General features: G+C 44.4%; 1 protein-coding gene across 3 annotated transcripts in view; it reads left to right on the top strand.

Moving 5' to 3' along the window:
- Positions 1–5,416: 5,416 nt before the first annotated feature.
- LOC116632964 (aldehyde oxidase) overlaps positions 5,417–15,991 on the top strand; it is an 80,230-nt gene continuing 69,655 nt past the window's right edge. For all 3 annotated transcript variants that reach the window (XM_032405091.1, XM_032405101.1, XM_032405081.1), the window contains exons 1-2: positions 5,417–5,671; positions 14,070–14,127. In XM_032405091.1, coding sequence (XP_032260982.1) covers positions 5,627–5,671; positions 14,070–14,127 — 103 coding nt within the window. In that variant the 5' untranslated portion in view covers positions 5,417–5,626. The remainder of the gene's footprint in view (positions 5,672–14,069; positions 14,128–15,991) is intronic.

Here is a 15,991-nt window from a genome sequence, read left to right as displayed (position 1 = left end):
ATATTCCCCGTTTGGCTTGTTTACTGGTAAAATTGGAGTGTTATAAGGAGATTGACAAGGCTTTAAAATACCATGTTTGAGAAACTTATCAATAAGTGGTTGTAACCCAGCTTTTGCCACAGGTTTTAAGGGATATTGGTTTTTCTGAAGTCTAATGGCTGGGCCCTTCAAGGTCACTTTCACTGGCTGGGCTTTACGAGCCAGTCCTGGGACATCACCATCCCAGACCTGTGCGTTTACTTTCTTCCAGATATTAGGAGGGATATCAGGATATCAGGATATCAGGGATATAAGGACGGATATCAGGGTAAGGTGTTAGTTCTCCAGGTGTTAAAGAAAACAAGCCACCCTCCTCTTTAGTAAGAGCAAACGTGCTTCCCAGTTTATACATTACATCTTGTCCAAGGAATGGAGTGGGACCAGACAGAAGGACCAGAAAAAACATGAGTAACCAACTGACTTTTGTATTCACAGGTTAAAGGCATTGCCTGGAGGCATGTTTTAGGTTCCCTTCTATGCTAACAATTTTATGGCTAGAAAGACAAGTTGGGCCAGAGTGCTGAATAAAAACAGAGTAAGTGGCTCCTGTAGGGATACGAAAATTGACAGACTTACCTTCCACATCCAGGATAACCCGGGGCTGGGTCATCTTGATGTCACAGGGAGCCGGACCAGCCTCAGGGTCCTGTCACGGGAGATCCTCTGATTCCTGCTCTCGGGCGGGGAAGTGAGTTCCTGTCTTCCTCTCTCTCTGGAGACGGTCTCTCTTCCAATCCCCCTGCCCTTTTTTTTACAGACAGGACATGGCCCTGGGGGAGGAGCTTGTTTAGACATTCTTTGCTCCAATGTCCGGTCTGATCACATCCATAGCACGGGGTCCTACCTGGTCCTGTGTCTGATATCGGGTTTTCCTTTGGCCCCTGGTTAGTCTGGTGTTGTGGGGGTTCCGCAATAGCACCAGCCAATATTTGAGCCTGTATCTTACCCTGCAATTTAGCTCTCTGGTCCTTTTCTTGCTTTAAGGCCACATCTCTATTAACAAAGACTCCAGTAGCTACCTCTAGTAGGCGCTGGGTGGGAGTTTGAGGGCCTAAAGCCATTCTAGTCAGTTTTCGGCAGGTGTCAGGTACTGACTGACTTATAAAATGCATGTTTAATACAGTTGTTCCCTCAGGTGACGTTGGGTCCAGGTTTGTGTATTTATGGATGGCTTAGAGAATCCTTTTTTCATTCCTTCTATTAATCAAATGATCATATGGTCTCCTCTCTCCTTCCCAGTCTATCTAATTCCAGTGTGGCTCGGTATTTGGGACAACAGCCCCAACCCCCCACCCCCCCCCCAATCAGATAATATTCCCTATCTCTTGTTGCAAGTTCATCAGCAAACTCTCCAGCCCACATACAGTTCTCTTCCTTAGGAGTGCAACGTGTTAATATGATGTATCCATCCTGCCAGGTCAAATATAATAATAGAGAATTGTTGCCCTCAATAAACTGAGAAGGGTTTTCAGAATATCATCCTAATTGTTTTATCTGAGCCAGGTCTGCCATGGGGAATGGGACGTGGACTCTAATTGTGTCCATTTCTCTATTAGCAACTTCCTTAAGAGGATGCATTCCAGATTTAGGTGGAACTCCTGGAAGATAGGGAGTTCTGCTCCTGGTATGTCCAGCTGGGCTGGGAGGAGTGGGGTCTTGGGGTTTATAAGGAGGAAGGATAGTAACAGAGCCAATGTCGTCTTTGTTTGGACTAGCCAGTGATTTCTCCAATACCGCAGGTTTGTTAGGAAGAATGGGCCTATTGAGATGATCATCATCCGATATGTCGAGGGGGTTTATTAACCTGGTTGGTGGTTAAACACATTCTGAAAGAAGCCCTTAGGTCAGGATCCTGATTTAGGGCCATGAAGGCCTGAATATAGGGTACCTCTCAGTCCATTTGCCCTGTTTCTTGCAGAAGAGATCTAACTGATAGATCATATTGAAGCTTAATGTCCCATTAATGGGCCATTTTTCCTCATCTCTGAAGGAGTACTGAAGCCATATGATGTTGCAGAAGATGATCAGTTTTTTCTTTCTTAGATCTTGCAATCCAACTTGATTCCAGTGGGTTAAAAGGCATCCCAAGGGAGAACCCTTGGGGACTGAAGAAGATCCCATGTTCCTAGAAAAGTAAAGAAGGTGCATTACCAAAAATCCCCCCTGACTCCCACACAGGATATATTAGAGGTTCCTGCTCTCAAAGCAACCAGAGGCCTCCCTTGAACAAAATCACTATTGATCACCACCCTGCCATAAAGGCCTCATAAGAGGGATTGCTGGCATCCCCCCCCCCACACTTCCCCATTGCATTCTAGACTACAAATGTGTGCCAGTGAATGGACCAAAATACGGTGCCGTGTCTTGCCATGAAGACCCCGCCATTTTTAACTCATGGAAAACACTAGAGAAGTTTTACAAGGGGAAATGACCCAATGTTGTAACTTAAGTAGTTAGTAGGGGACAGTGATGAAAAATAGTAAAGATAGAAATCCACATGATCTAAGTGACATTCCAACACATATAGTCCTTACAGCCAACTTCCCTAGGAAACAGTCCCTGGTTGGGTTTTAATTCAATTGGGTACTGGTTTCGGCCGGCTCCACGCGGAGATCTGGCAGCCAGAAGATATGAAGGGGATCACATTAGACCAATGAGGAGCCATCCTAGCGACTTAGGTGGCTGTCCTGTGCCCAAAAGACAATTCTTTGTAAGAATAGGAATAAGGGCACCTGGGTGGCTCAGTTGGTTAAGTGGCCGACTCTTGGTTTTGGCTCAGGTCATGATTTCAGGGTCGTGAGATCGAGTCCTGCTTCCGGCTCCCGCTCAGCAGGGAGTCTGCTTGAGGTTCTTTCTCTCCCTTTTTCTCTGCCCCACCCCCTCAAATAATTTTTTTTTAAAGAATAGGAATAAAGAGAGGGCATCACGTTTCTGGGTCTTTTTTTTTTTTTAAAGATTTTATTTATTTATTTGACAGAGAGAGACACACCGAGAGAGGGAACACAAGCAGGGGGAGTGGGAGAGGGAGAAGCAGGCTTCCCGCTGAGCAGGGAGCCCCACGCGGGGCTCGATCTCAGGACCCTGGGATCATGACCTGAGCTGAAGGCAGACGCCTAACGACTAAGCCACCCAGGCGCCCCAAGTTTCTGGGTCTTATTACCATTCCAGCCATTTGCCTGGAAGCCAAAAGGCAGGGAGGCCTCTGTTCCTCCCTGTAGAGTAGCTATGGGCTAGACGAATATAGCCCAAGTAATTGACGTGGAAGTGTTCCAATAAGACCATACTTTGAAAAGCCCCTGAAATGAAAGTAAAGGGAGAGGAAAGGAAGTACTCACCAAGTTTGCACCAAGGCTTGGAATCCAGATGAGAAGATTTGAGCCCCACATTGGGTGCCAAAATGATGTGATTTGAAGTTTGGGTTCAGTAGCAAATGACCAGGAAAGAATTCTTGTGATGTTTTTAATACAAAGAGGTGATTTTATTATAGCACAGGGACAGGACCCGCGGGCAGAGAGAGCTGCACCTGCGAGTGTGAGGAGTGACTGACAATATAGTTTTAAGTTTGTGGAGGGAGGGGAGGGAGAGATAACATTAAGTTTTTAAAGAATTTCTATATGCTGAAAGCAAGGTCTTACAGAACCTTGAAGATTTAGCTACTGTCAAGATAAGGTTGCTTTTAGGCTTCAATAAAACATAAACATTGAGGCATTAAGGCGGCCATGATTCCTTGAGGAATGTCAGGCTCTGAGTGTTTCAGGTATCAGTGTGCTGCAAGCTGTAAGGAGATTTCATTTAGGCCACATATCTCTTGCCTTTGTTTTCCTCATCAGGCACAGTATATACGTAGTAAGTAGGGTGGAAGAACAAAGAACACCAGAAGAAGCAATCAGCCATTATAAAATGTGGTGCATTCTATAGGACAACTGACCGGACATGTTAATAGCATAAGAAGGGGGAGTGGGTGAAGGGACTGTTGTAGATTAAAACAGACTGAAGAGACAACAAAAAATACATTGAATAGCCTTTGTTTGATTCAAAGAAATCAAATGTAAAAGGACTTTTTTGGATGCTGGGAAATTTTCAGGATATTAAGAAAATATTTTGTGAGGTGTGAACATGGCATTTCGAGTAAAGAAATGTCTTTTTAAAAAATGTATGCTAAAGTACTTAGGGATAAAGTAACATTCCTGAGATTGGCTTTAAAATACTCCAGAAGGGGCGCCTGGGTGGCTCAGATGGTTAAGCATCTGTCTTCGGCTCAGGTCATGATCCCAGGTCTCGCTGCTCAGCAGGGAGCCTGCTTCTCCCTCTCCTTCTACTGCTCCCCCTGGTTGTGCTCTCTCACCCTCTCTGTAAAATAAATAAAATCTTTAAAAAAAAAACTCCAGAAAAAGTTAAGTGAATATGGCAAAATGTTGACCATTTTCAGAGCTCAATGAGGTATATGGCGACGCTAGTTGTACTCCTCACTTTTATGTACTAACTTTGGAAATTTTCACAAAATTTTGTGTTCACATAAACGAAATGACATGGGAAAGTGTTCCAGGTATATTTTTTAAAAGATGTTTTATTATTTATTTGAGAGAGAGAGAGAGCAAGTGGGGGGAGGAGCAGAGAGAGAGGGACAAGTGGACTCTGTGCTGAGGGCCAGCCGGACCAGGGGCTCCATCTCATGACCCTGAGATCATGAGGAGAGCTGAAATCAAGAATTGGAGGCTTAACCAACTGAGCCACCCAGGTGCCCCAGTGTTCTAGGCATATTAAATGAAAACAAGTGTGGAAAATAACTAGTTTGGTTCTATTTGAGTTTTTAAAAGGAGTTACAGGCAGATTCCAAAAATGTAAAGATAGACCCAAAAATTAATACTGGTAAATTCTAAGTTGTAGGCTTACAGATAATTTTTGTATTTATGCTTTTCAGTATTTTCCAAGTTGCCTTTAAAAAAAAGTTTTCCAAGATTTTTATATCTCTGTTCATATTTACCAGATAAACTGTTGTTATTTACTGGATAGACTGTGAATAGTGATGAAGCTTAAAAAAAAAAAAAAGGTGTATCTCTATATCAAGGTAGCTCTTGATTTTAAAAAATAAACTTGGATAGTTATTTCTAAAACTGTAAGATAAAGTTGTAAAACCACCGGTTGTCCTTAAGCTCCTTTCCTGCAAAGTTGGAATGCATGGGATTGTTTTATGAGGACTGCACCAGGTGTGGTGGGAGCGTGGTGGGAGCAGTGGCACAAAAAACGGCTTGTTCCCGAACTGCACATCTGGCTGGAAAGCCACTTAAAACCCGCACCAATGAAAGACGCCCAAAGAGACGCCGCAGGACCTGCCGCACCGGCCGAGAGGCGGAGAGCGCGGCGCGGACGCGGGGAGTCGGCGCGAGGAGGGGCAGCTCCCGCCCATGATCTCGGCGGCCGGAGCGCTCGCGTGACGTCCTGGGAGCCGGGCAGCTTTTCCCCGCCAGGCGCACGGCATTTTAGGTCTTCAGCGGAACTCTCTCCCTGGGACTTGGCTGCCGGGTAGGCTCCGCCGGCAGCGCAGTCGGCGACCCCGGGGCCCGGTGCGAGGCCGCGTCCCGCCAGCATGGACCGGGCGGCGGAGCTGCTCTTCTACGTGAACGGCCGCAAGGTGAGCGCGCTCGCGGCGGCTTCTGGCCTCCGGGCCGCTGTGCCCCCGCGCGCCCCTCCGCCCCCACCCGGCAGGTGCAGGGTGTGCTTTCCCGACCGCCCTGGCGCTCCGGCCCCACTCGCCGGGGTTCCTTTTCCTTCTCCTTCCGAGCCCGCTGACCACCGACCTCAGCCGCCCCACCCCGCAAACAGGAGGAGAAATGGCTGTTCTTCCTCGTCGGGGTCAGCGCTGCCCAACCTTCCCCCTCAAACCCGCAGATAACGGAACGTCCGGGTAGACGGGGAGCAGACTATAGACGGCTGAGCCTGGGCTCTCGGCTCTCCCGTGTCTGCATGAGCAGAGAGCGGCTTAGACCAGAAGGACGAACGAATTCAAACCACTCTTACCGTTTCTCAGGTGAGGCAGTTGTGACTTGCTCCAGTCACAGCAAGTTCCTGGCAGAGCTGAACCCAGAGCCGGGTTCTGGGGACTTGGAGGTCCTCCCTGCGTCCGCTGTGATGCGGCGTCTGTGCTCGCAGAAACCGGGCTGGCTCTGCAGAGCCTCGGCGAGAGTTCCGGCAGTGCTCAACCTTGGAGCGCTGCAAAGCCCCTGGGCGTCCTTGAAAACACCCCTCACTCCCAACGTGGCCATAAACTGCGTTCACTCAACGCTGTCCCAGCCTATTGGCACCACTTTGCAAGGGAGAAACTGAGGCAGGAAGGAAAAAGGGCTTCCTTAAGAGATGACAACCAAGCAGGGGCCATGCTCCCTGCCCTTCCACAGTGCCAACACCCTCAGAGCCAGCGGTGAGCCCTGCTTCTGGGTCTAGGGGAGCCAAACACTTTCCCCGACTGACTGGCGCCAGGAACGCACCAAGAAGCTGAGGTCTCACTGGAGGCCTGTTCTAAGGCCCTGATGGTATTTTTGCACTTGTGGTTTTGTAGTATTTTTCTTAAAGAGGACCCCTCCCCCAAATGGTACAAGTTCTAGGCCCCACAAAACCTTCCTTTGACCCTGTTGCCTGGGTTCCACACTGGGTAACATGAGCTTGTTATTCCTGATCTGTAATGGGGGCTCTTAGGATCCCCTCAGAGGACTACTGTGAGGGTAAAAATTGGCAGTGGGATGAAGTGTTAGCGTTATGTCATTCTTTCTTTGCATGACTGAATGGCATAGCAAACAAAACTCTGGCCTTTTTATTTAGACAAACAAGGATTCAATTCCAGCTCTCTTACTGTGATGCCCTAAACTTTTAGAGCTCCAGGTCCTCTGTTAAAAAGGGATACTGCTACTTAGATCAAGTGATAATGCATTATTTAATTTGTTTGTTAAGGGTCTACTCTAGAAGGCAGTGTTCCAGTGTTCTCAGGGGATGCAACAGAACACAGAAATGACAAAGTCCCTGCTTGCATGGAGTTTACATTGTGCTGGGGAGGCAGACAGCAAGCACATAAGCAAGTGGAAATGTATGTCAGGCAGTGATAAGTGCTAGGACAGAACATAGAGCAGAGTGAACAGGAGCTGATATTTTAAGTGGGATGGATGTTTAGGGCTCTCTGAAAGAGTGACATTTGAGCAATGACAAATATGAAGTGAGGAGCAAACATCTGAGGGAAGTATCCCCAATGGAGGGAATGGGGGTGCAAAGATCCTCGACATGGGGATTTCTGCATGCTAAGGGATAGCAAGGAGGGTGGTGGGGCTGGAGATGTGGCCAGGGGCCAGATTGCTAGGGCTTTGTAGGTGATGGTAAGGATTCTGGTTAAACAAGGAAACTGGTTTTTGAGTCTATCTTCTTCCTCATCCTCCCTTCCCTGCCCTCAAACAAACTCCGGTTGGATTTTTAACATAATGGCTAACAACAGTTTGTGCTCTATTGATTTTTAAAAATAGATAAGCTGGTTCTTATCTATGGGCTCATTTTTATCTATGGGTCAAATGTCCTGTGATCATTTGGAAAGTACACTCTAAAGATATCGATTCAATTTTTGCAGTTGCCCTTTTAAAAGAAATCATGCCACTCTTCCCCTTTCCTCCTCCTCCTTCTCCTCCTCCTCCCGTCCAGATTGTTAGGTGTGTGTGTCAGTCCCGGCAAGCAATCCTGATTGCCACATACATAGAATTAGAATAAAGTTTCTGGTTCAGAGGATGAGGGGCTGTTGAGAAAAGTGAGAGAGAGAAACCACCAGGGAAAAGGGCTCTTAAGGTCAAACATGACCTCTGGGATTAAAAACTTGCCTCTGAGGCCCTCTGCCCACTGTTTAGTTGAATTATTTGGGTTCTTTTGGTGTTGAGTTGTATTAAGTTCTTTATATATTTTGGATAGCAATCCCTTATCAGATATACCATTTGCAAATACCTTCTCTCATTCACCCGGTTGCCTTTGTGTTTTTTCGATGGTTTCCTTTGCTATGCAAAAGGTTTTTGTTTGTTTGTTTGTTTGTTTGTTTTTGCTGTAATCTCAGTAGTTTATTTTTGCTTTTATTTTCCTTACCTGAAGAGACATATCTAGAAAAACGCTGCTGAGGCAGATGTCCAAGAGATTACAGCCTGTGTCTTCTTCTAGGAGTTTTATGGTTTCAGGTTTTGCATTAAGGTCTTTTATCCATTTTGAATTTATGTTTGTGTATGGTGTAACAAGTGGTCCAGTTTCATTCTTTTGCATGTAGCTGTCCAGTTTCCCCAATACCATTTATTGAAAAGACTGTCTTTTCCCCATTATATATTCTCTCCCACTTTCTCCTAGCTTCATTGATCATATAAGCATGAGTTTATTTCTGGGCTCTCTATTCTGTTCTATTTACCTATGTGTCTATTTAGTGTCGGTACCTTATATTTGATTGCTACACCTTTGTGGTATATCATGAAATCTTGGATTGTGGTATCTCCAGCTTTGCTTTTTTCTTCTCAAGATTGCTTTGGCTATTTTGAAATAAGTCATATAGAGAAAGACAAATACCATGTGGAATCTTAAAAAAGCAAACAAACAAAAACAGAAACAGAATCATAAAGTAGAGAACAAACTGGTGGTTGCCTAAGGGGAAGGGGCTGGAGGGACGGGCAAAATAGGTGAGGAAAATTAAGTATAAACTTCCAGTTAAGAAATAAATAAGTTACAGAGATGAAAAGTACAGCATAGGCAATATAGTCAGTGATATTGTAATAACACTGTATGATGACAGATGGTGACCACACTCATTTGGTGAGCACTGAGTAACGTATAGAATTGTATAGAAGCCAGTTAGGAGACTCTAGGTGGTGTGATTAGCCTCCAGTCTGTGCTTTTTTGCAAAATCCCCTCAGGTCACCAAAAGGTGTCATCAGGCAGGGTCTGAGGCCATCAGGAGGGAAGGCCAGTGCATATTGGTCAGATAGCTAGTTGCAGAGAGATTTCGGAAATTTTACTTGCTCCAACAGGGGCCCCCAGAACAGGTGACCAACTTAACGTAGAGTATGAGGGAGGAAGAAGCCATAAATAAGTTATACCCCAGATGAACTCTGTAACACAGCTCAGGAACTAAAGCACGTTATTCTACAGGGCAGTGAGGTGTAGAAAGCAAAGGTGTGAGCTTTTGGAACTAGTTAGTCATGGGTTTGAGTCCTGTGCTCTCTACTCTGACACTTGGCAACTCTGTGGCCTCAGGCAAGTTGCTTAATATCTCTGAGCCTTAGTTTTCCCCCCGGCAAAATGGGGCTAATAACAGTAACTTCTCTCATGGAACTGAGATAAAGATTAAATTCCACGGAGAGCGGTTAGCAAGGTGCTTGGCACGCAGCAAGTACTCAATATGTAGAAATGATTATTAATATCTGCACCAGAAAATAATCTGCTTCATGTGCAGAGCCAGACCTGCCTGGAAGTGCCAAGGGGGCTGAAAATTAGTCATTGAGCATTATTTGCTCAAAAAAATGTAGGGTCTTGATATTAGTATAGGAAACTGGGATGAGCTGTCCATTAGCTAGTCTTTCTTTGGGTTCTTGGTCTGCAGAGCTGAGAAAGGAAATTTCTGGGGTGGTTATAATGATTCAAAGAAAAGTGGAGGGGGGCGGAGGTGGCTTAGGCAGGGAGAACCAACAATTAAGATGAATTTTAAAGCCACCAGAAGCTCAGTCAGAAGTGTCCTCCTTCTGTTGTAAGGATGCTGGGGGTTATTGCTCTTCTCTACTGGGTCCCACAAATACATCTCTTTCTTTCCTCTCCTGGTATGTCTCAGCCTTGTCCTTTCACACATATCTCATTCCCTTTCTTAGTTTCCATTCTTTCACCACTTTCTCGCCCCTCCTCATCTCCCTTCTATTTCTTCTTTCTGCCTCTGTCTTGGATGTGGTGAAGACCCCTCAGGTACTAGTCACTGGCCCGGTACAGAGGAAAGTGATTTCTCAATCTTGTGCAGTATGAACTTGAAATCTCACAGATGGCTGGTGGAGATATAGAAGGACAGATCCTTACAACGCTCAAGGCTGTACTGAGCCAGGAACATGTCATGACCCTGATCCAAGAACTGGCATCATCTTCCCAAACCAGAGTCAGCGAGAGTAACTCTGTTCCTCATTCCCTTCCCAGCCCCCAGCCACCAGCTTGGCCCTGATCTCACAGTTTCACTCCAAGACTGCCAGGACAGGGCGCATGCCATATCTCTGCTCCTACCTCCCCCTCCAAATAGGCCATCCACCAACTAAGAAAAATAAACACATTGCAAGCCAGGGGCACTTTGAGCAAGACTCCAATCTCTTGAGACATCTCTTAGAACAAGTACCCAAACAAGCAAGGCCTGCTTCTTCCAATGGACCTGCTTCCATTCCATTCCTTCCAAAAATATACAAATATCCCTCAAGCCTAAATGCTCTTCTTTACTATCTAAGCTACCCAGATCCTGTTTCGTTATTAAAATTGGGCTTCTGTAAAATTTACCATCGTATGTATTAACTAGGATTACTTTCAGCTGTGAATGGCACAAACTCAAAAAACAGTGATTCAAACAAGATACAGATCATTTTTACTTTACATAAAAGGATATCTTGGAGCTGGTCCAGAAGCTTCATGATGTCATCTGAGACCCAGACTTCTTCTTTTTCCTCTACAGCTGTTAATATATTGCCTTATGGTCTAGGATAGCTGCTGGAGTCCTAGCCATTTCATCCCTTTTCCAGGCAGCAGGAAGGAAGAAAGGGAAATGCATGCTGGGATACACAAGAAGCAGTTTCTGCCATCATTCTTGGCACTTCTCTGTTTTTCTTTCTTTTCTTCTGTTCAGATGCCCCAAGACTGTGAGAAATCCTTCCTTTCTCCTCAGTGTTCTCATGATTATTTATTAAAGTTAATTAACATTTATTATGTCCCTATGATATATCTCTAGCACCTAGCTCAGTGGTTGACACAAAGAAGAATAACAGAAGGTGGTGTCTCCCAGGATCAAGAGAGGCTTATACACACACAAATAAAATTATGATGCAGGGTACAGTGCTGCTACTCAATTCCAGTGTGTGGGTGGTTTCTCCCCACACCACCAAACAATTCCCTGACTCCTGAGTGTTTTACAATTCAACTCAGTTCTTACACTATCTACCCAGAGATAGCATCAGGTTCCATTAAAGGCTCAGTCCCACAAGAAGGCTCCTCCCTGCCTTCAAATGCCAATCATAAGTCCAGGTTGTTACCTATACTTGTGACTGACTGACTATAAACCGGATTTCCACAACCCCCTCCTTATGTTTGATTAATTTGCTAGAGTGGCTCGCAGAACTCAGGTAACCAGTTTACTCACTTGATTCCTGGTTTATTACAAAGGGTATTAAAGGCTATGAATCAACAGCCAAATGAAGCTATAGGATGAGGTCCAGAACAAAGGAGCTTCTGACCCCATGGAATTGGGATATGGCACAGGTAGCATATGGATGTGTTCTGGTTCACCAACTTGGAAGCTCTCTAAGCCCATCCTTTTGGGCTTTTATGGAGGCTTCATTATACAGGCGTGACTTATTAAATCGTTGGCCATTGGCAACTGATTTGACTTGCAGTCCCTCTCCCCTTTCTGGAGGTCAGGGGACAGGACCGAAAGTTCCAACCCTTTAATCACATAGTTGGTTCTTCTGGCAACCAGCCCCCGTTAGGTTAATTCCAAAAGTTATACCATTAACATAACAAAGACACCTTGATCACACTCAACACAAGAAATTCCAGGGATTTTAGGAGCTATGTACCAGGAACAATGGCTGAAGATAAAATATGTATTCCTAATTATAAGTCACAATGTCACATGGAGTCCACAAAGTTCTATGACAGATGTGTGGACATTGGCCATGGGAGCACAGAGGAAGCTGGTTACCTGGAGCAGAGGATGGAAAGGTATATTAGATGGCAGCACCCCACAGAAGAGAACACTTGAGCAGGGCTTTGAATGATGTACAAAATTCTGCCAAGTAAAGAAGATAGGGAGGACTTTTAGAAGGAATCCTATATCCAAAATGTAGTGAAGGGTGAAAGTCCTGCCAGCCCAGCCAGTTCTCCCATGTGACCAGTGTTAAAGATACACGGGTTGAGTGGCAGGAGAAGGTGGGCAGTCTGTCAAAAAGGCCTTGTAGGCTATGCCAAGGAGTTTGAATTTCTTCTTGTATTCCAGGAACTCTAGAATATAAATTTCCCTAAGACACATTCAGTGTGCTCATTAATCATGCACCTTTTCTTGGTCTTTCTCCCAGAAATTCTGATTCCATAGGGATGTCATTTTAACAGGCACCCTGAATGATTCAGGAATTCCCAGCATGGTGGTTTGGCAGCCAGGAGGCAGTGTTGAATTAAAGCAGATACAGATGATGATCAGGCTTGGATTTTAAAGAGGTCATTCCAGTAGTGGTATAAAGAGTGGTATTGTGGGTGCCAAGAATGGAGGCAGGAGACACGTTAGACAGCTCTGATAATTGTTCTGGCAAGAAGTAGTGAGTGTTGAGGAGTGACAGTAGAAGTGCAGGGTGTTTAGAGAATCATTTTGAAAGTATGAGTGACAGGACTTGGTGACACTGATTGTGGTGGATTGAAAGAAATAAAAAGTTGAGAATAGCTCAGGTTTTTAAGCTGGGATGACTTAGCAGATGGTGAGGTTATTAAACAAGTTAGTGAAAAGAAGGGAAAGAATAAGTTTGGGAAATAAAATAGTTTCATTTGAGGGCCTATTGAGTTTGGGATGCCTGGAAGGGCACTTAATTTTTTTTTTTTTTTTTTTTGTATTACAGTTTGGGTGTGTGTACCCCCCTGAAACACACACAGACAATCCCACCTCTCACTATATTGCAGACTCCTCTAGGGCACAGATCTGACCTTGGAAATTGGCATATGTTTCACTTTCCCTGGCATATGGCTACTTAGAATTGAGGGTGAGGAGGCATCCATAGAATAAGCATATGTCCCCTCCTCACCTACTTCCCAAAAGGGTAGCAGAATAACACGGTGAAAGATGAACTCTACTTCTGAGATTGTGAAGCAAATCATGGTTCTCTTTGTTCTGTGACTAAAAGAAGTACAGAGTTTTAATCAAAAAAGAGAAAACATGATCACTTTGGGGAACATAACCAATCATGACATTTCGGTCATGCCATCCCTTGGGTGTTGCTGTCCTATTGCTGTGCTGCTAGGCTGCCCACACAAACCCGCTTCTTAAGTGTATCCTTTCTTGCACATCTTTGGATTACTTGGCATATACATTTTATCTTCTCTTGTGTTTCTTTGATCTGGGGGTCATGGTTGGTTGTGTTCTCTTCCTGAAAACTGTAATTCAGGGTGCCTGGGTGGCTCAGTCATTAAGCGTTTGCCTTCGGCTCGGGTCATGGTCCCGGGTCCTGGGATGGAGTCCCGCATCGGGCTCCCTGCTCGGCGGGAAGCCTGCTTCTCCCTCTCCCACTCCCCCTGCTTGTGCATTCGCGCGCTCTCTCTCTCTCTCTGTCAAAAAATAAAATCTTAAAAAAAAAACTGTAATTCTTCAGCCATGATAAACAAGATTTTTTTAAAAAAATTATATCAGTATCTCAATATTCTATTCCAGCAGCCACCCCCTACCTCTTTCTTCCCTATTCTGTTCTACTAATGTCTTTTCACTGACCTGTTTCAGACTTTCTGGGAGAAGCTGGGCAGGCATCACTAGTGTTCCTGTTGGTAGAAACAACGCCTGCATTAGAAAACAGTGAAAATTCAGGACAAAGGACAGCGGCAAAGTGGTGTTGGGGCTCCAGATTTCAACTTTACTCTTAAGAGAGATGATTTGTATATCACAGGTGTTCCATAAACATTAAATCAAATTGAAAATATGAGTAGAAGAGTTCATTAATGTGCACTGCCATCAAATTAGCATGAGCTTGCCCGTGTGAATATTACACCAGCTCTCTCAACTTTATGTACATAACTCTCTTCTTTTCCTTTTGGTACAGGTAATAGAAAAAAATGTTGATCCTGAAACAATGCTGTTACCATATCTGAGGAAGAAGCGTATCCTTTTCTTTGCTTTGAGTGTGTGCGTGTGTGTGTGTATAGTGCTGATATCCTCATCAGGTGATGTTTCAAATATCTTTTTAGAGCCGCACTGAGTCCTATTCCCTACCATTATGATTTTATGTTCTTCTTTAAGAAAGTCCTACATTTTAGTTTTGTAGGCAGTGCACAGTTGTGGCTGTCAGAAGAACCAAATTCTTTCTAATCTCTGTTTTGGCACTAAATACGTTTTATAAAATGGAGAAACTAGCAGTGGGAATTAAAGCAAATCTTAAAAGGGCTTAATTAAGCATCCTTTAGAATTAAGAGTCACAATATTGACATTCCATCTTCAAGAACTAATCATCATGCCCATTAGGAAAAAAGAGCACAGAAATCTCCTGAAATGAAAGTAAAAGAACCATGGAGAAATTAAACCTGAAAATGTTACCTTAGAAAAACTTTGTAAATTTAAGTCATGTAAAGAATGGATTCTTAGCCTGCTATGCATGAACTCCAGTAGGCTTCCTGATGTCTATAGACTCCACTAACTTATCTGCAGAATTATGTGACAATGGGAATTTGTACATTTTTATTCCCTCTAGAGAGAATGAGACTCCCCAAAGAGTACACAACTCAAAAGGCATCAATGACAATGTTCTGGAAGTCATTCAAGATCTTTGGACGTAAAAACAATGGACGCTGATTTCCTGGTTATCCATGGTACTAATGTGTAATATTTAAGATTTGGTTCACTTGTGAGTTACAGAAAATCCCAAATCACAGTAAATAAGGTAGAAGTTAAAAGTTTACTCCTTTCTCATTGTGTTAGTTTCAGTTCTCTTGGAAGCAGACACCAGAAATGGGATTAAATGTGCAAGGGTTGTATTAGGAGAGATGCCTGAGTGAAAGGAAATAGTGAGGGAGCTAGAGAAGGCTCAGGGAGACATTAAACCACAATGCGAGTGCCACCTGTGAAGAAGAGTGGACGAGGAAGCTGAGTGGGAGGGTCCAAGGGTGCTGTGCAGTCTAAGGCATATTCATCAAAGCCATTGGGGGTGGCTGACAAGGACTCCATGTCTCTCCATAGAACTAAACCATTGGTGGGGAGCAACCCATGGGAGTCATGACCTCAATGAAAACTGGGGTGATAGAAATCAAAATGCAGCAGCTGGGTCTCTTGGTCATTTACCCTCCCATGTTGAAGGAGGTCTATGAAACACATTCTCATGGCTGTCACACTCACATAAAGGAATCCCAAAACTAGGTGGATTAGGGCTAGTAAAGCAGTGTCACAACCTTATTAGGGAGCCAAGCTCCTGAGTCTTGCTGCCCCACCCTCCTCAGCATGCACCTTTCTTCTCATGGTCAGAGATGACTAACTGAAGCGTAGCCATCATATCTGAACTCCAGAAAATAGGAGGTAAGGGATGACGGGGGCACCCCTCTCCTTTTGAGGACATTTTGTTCTGGAGGTCATACACAGCACTATGTAACCTCCCATTGGACAGCATTGTCATTAACCCCACCCAGCTGCAGAAGAGGCTGCGAAAATGTATTCTTTATTCTAGGCAACCACGTGTGTGACTAAAAATTGAAGTTTCTTTTACGAAAAAAGAATGAGAGAAGAGATATGAGCATACAAGTAACAGTTTCTGCCACCAGGAAGCAGAGAAATACAGTCAACATGGATAATAACACACAAATATTCCAAGAATGATTTACAATTCTACATTTTTCTTTGTATGTCATCAAAGATGCAGATAAGGATGAAGACAAATGTGCAATGTACTCATGCTTTCAAATATTCAGGCCTTTATACGTACAGACTCTTTTTTAAAGTTTGGCCCTGTTTTGGCAATGTGATGTCCAATTGTTTTGA

Source organism: Phoca vitulina, unplaced genomic scaffold (assembly GCF_004348235.1).
Source record: "Phoca vitulina isolate PV1807 unplaced genomic scaffold, GSC_HSeal_1.0 scaffold1, whole genome shotgun sequence".
NCBI lineage: Eukaryota > Metazoa > Chordata > Mammalia > Carnivora > Phocidae > Phoca > Phoca vitulina.
The sequence above is the reverse complement of the archived record's forward strand: the minus strand, read 5'-3'. Positions and strand labels throughout refer to the sequence as shown.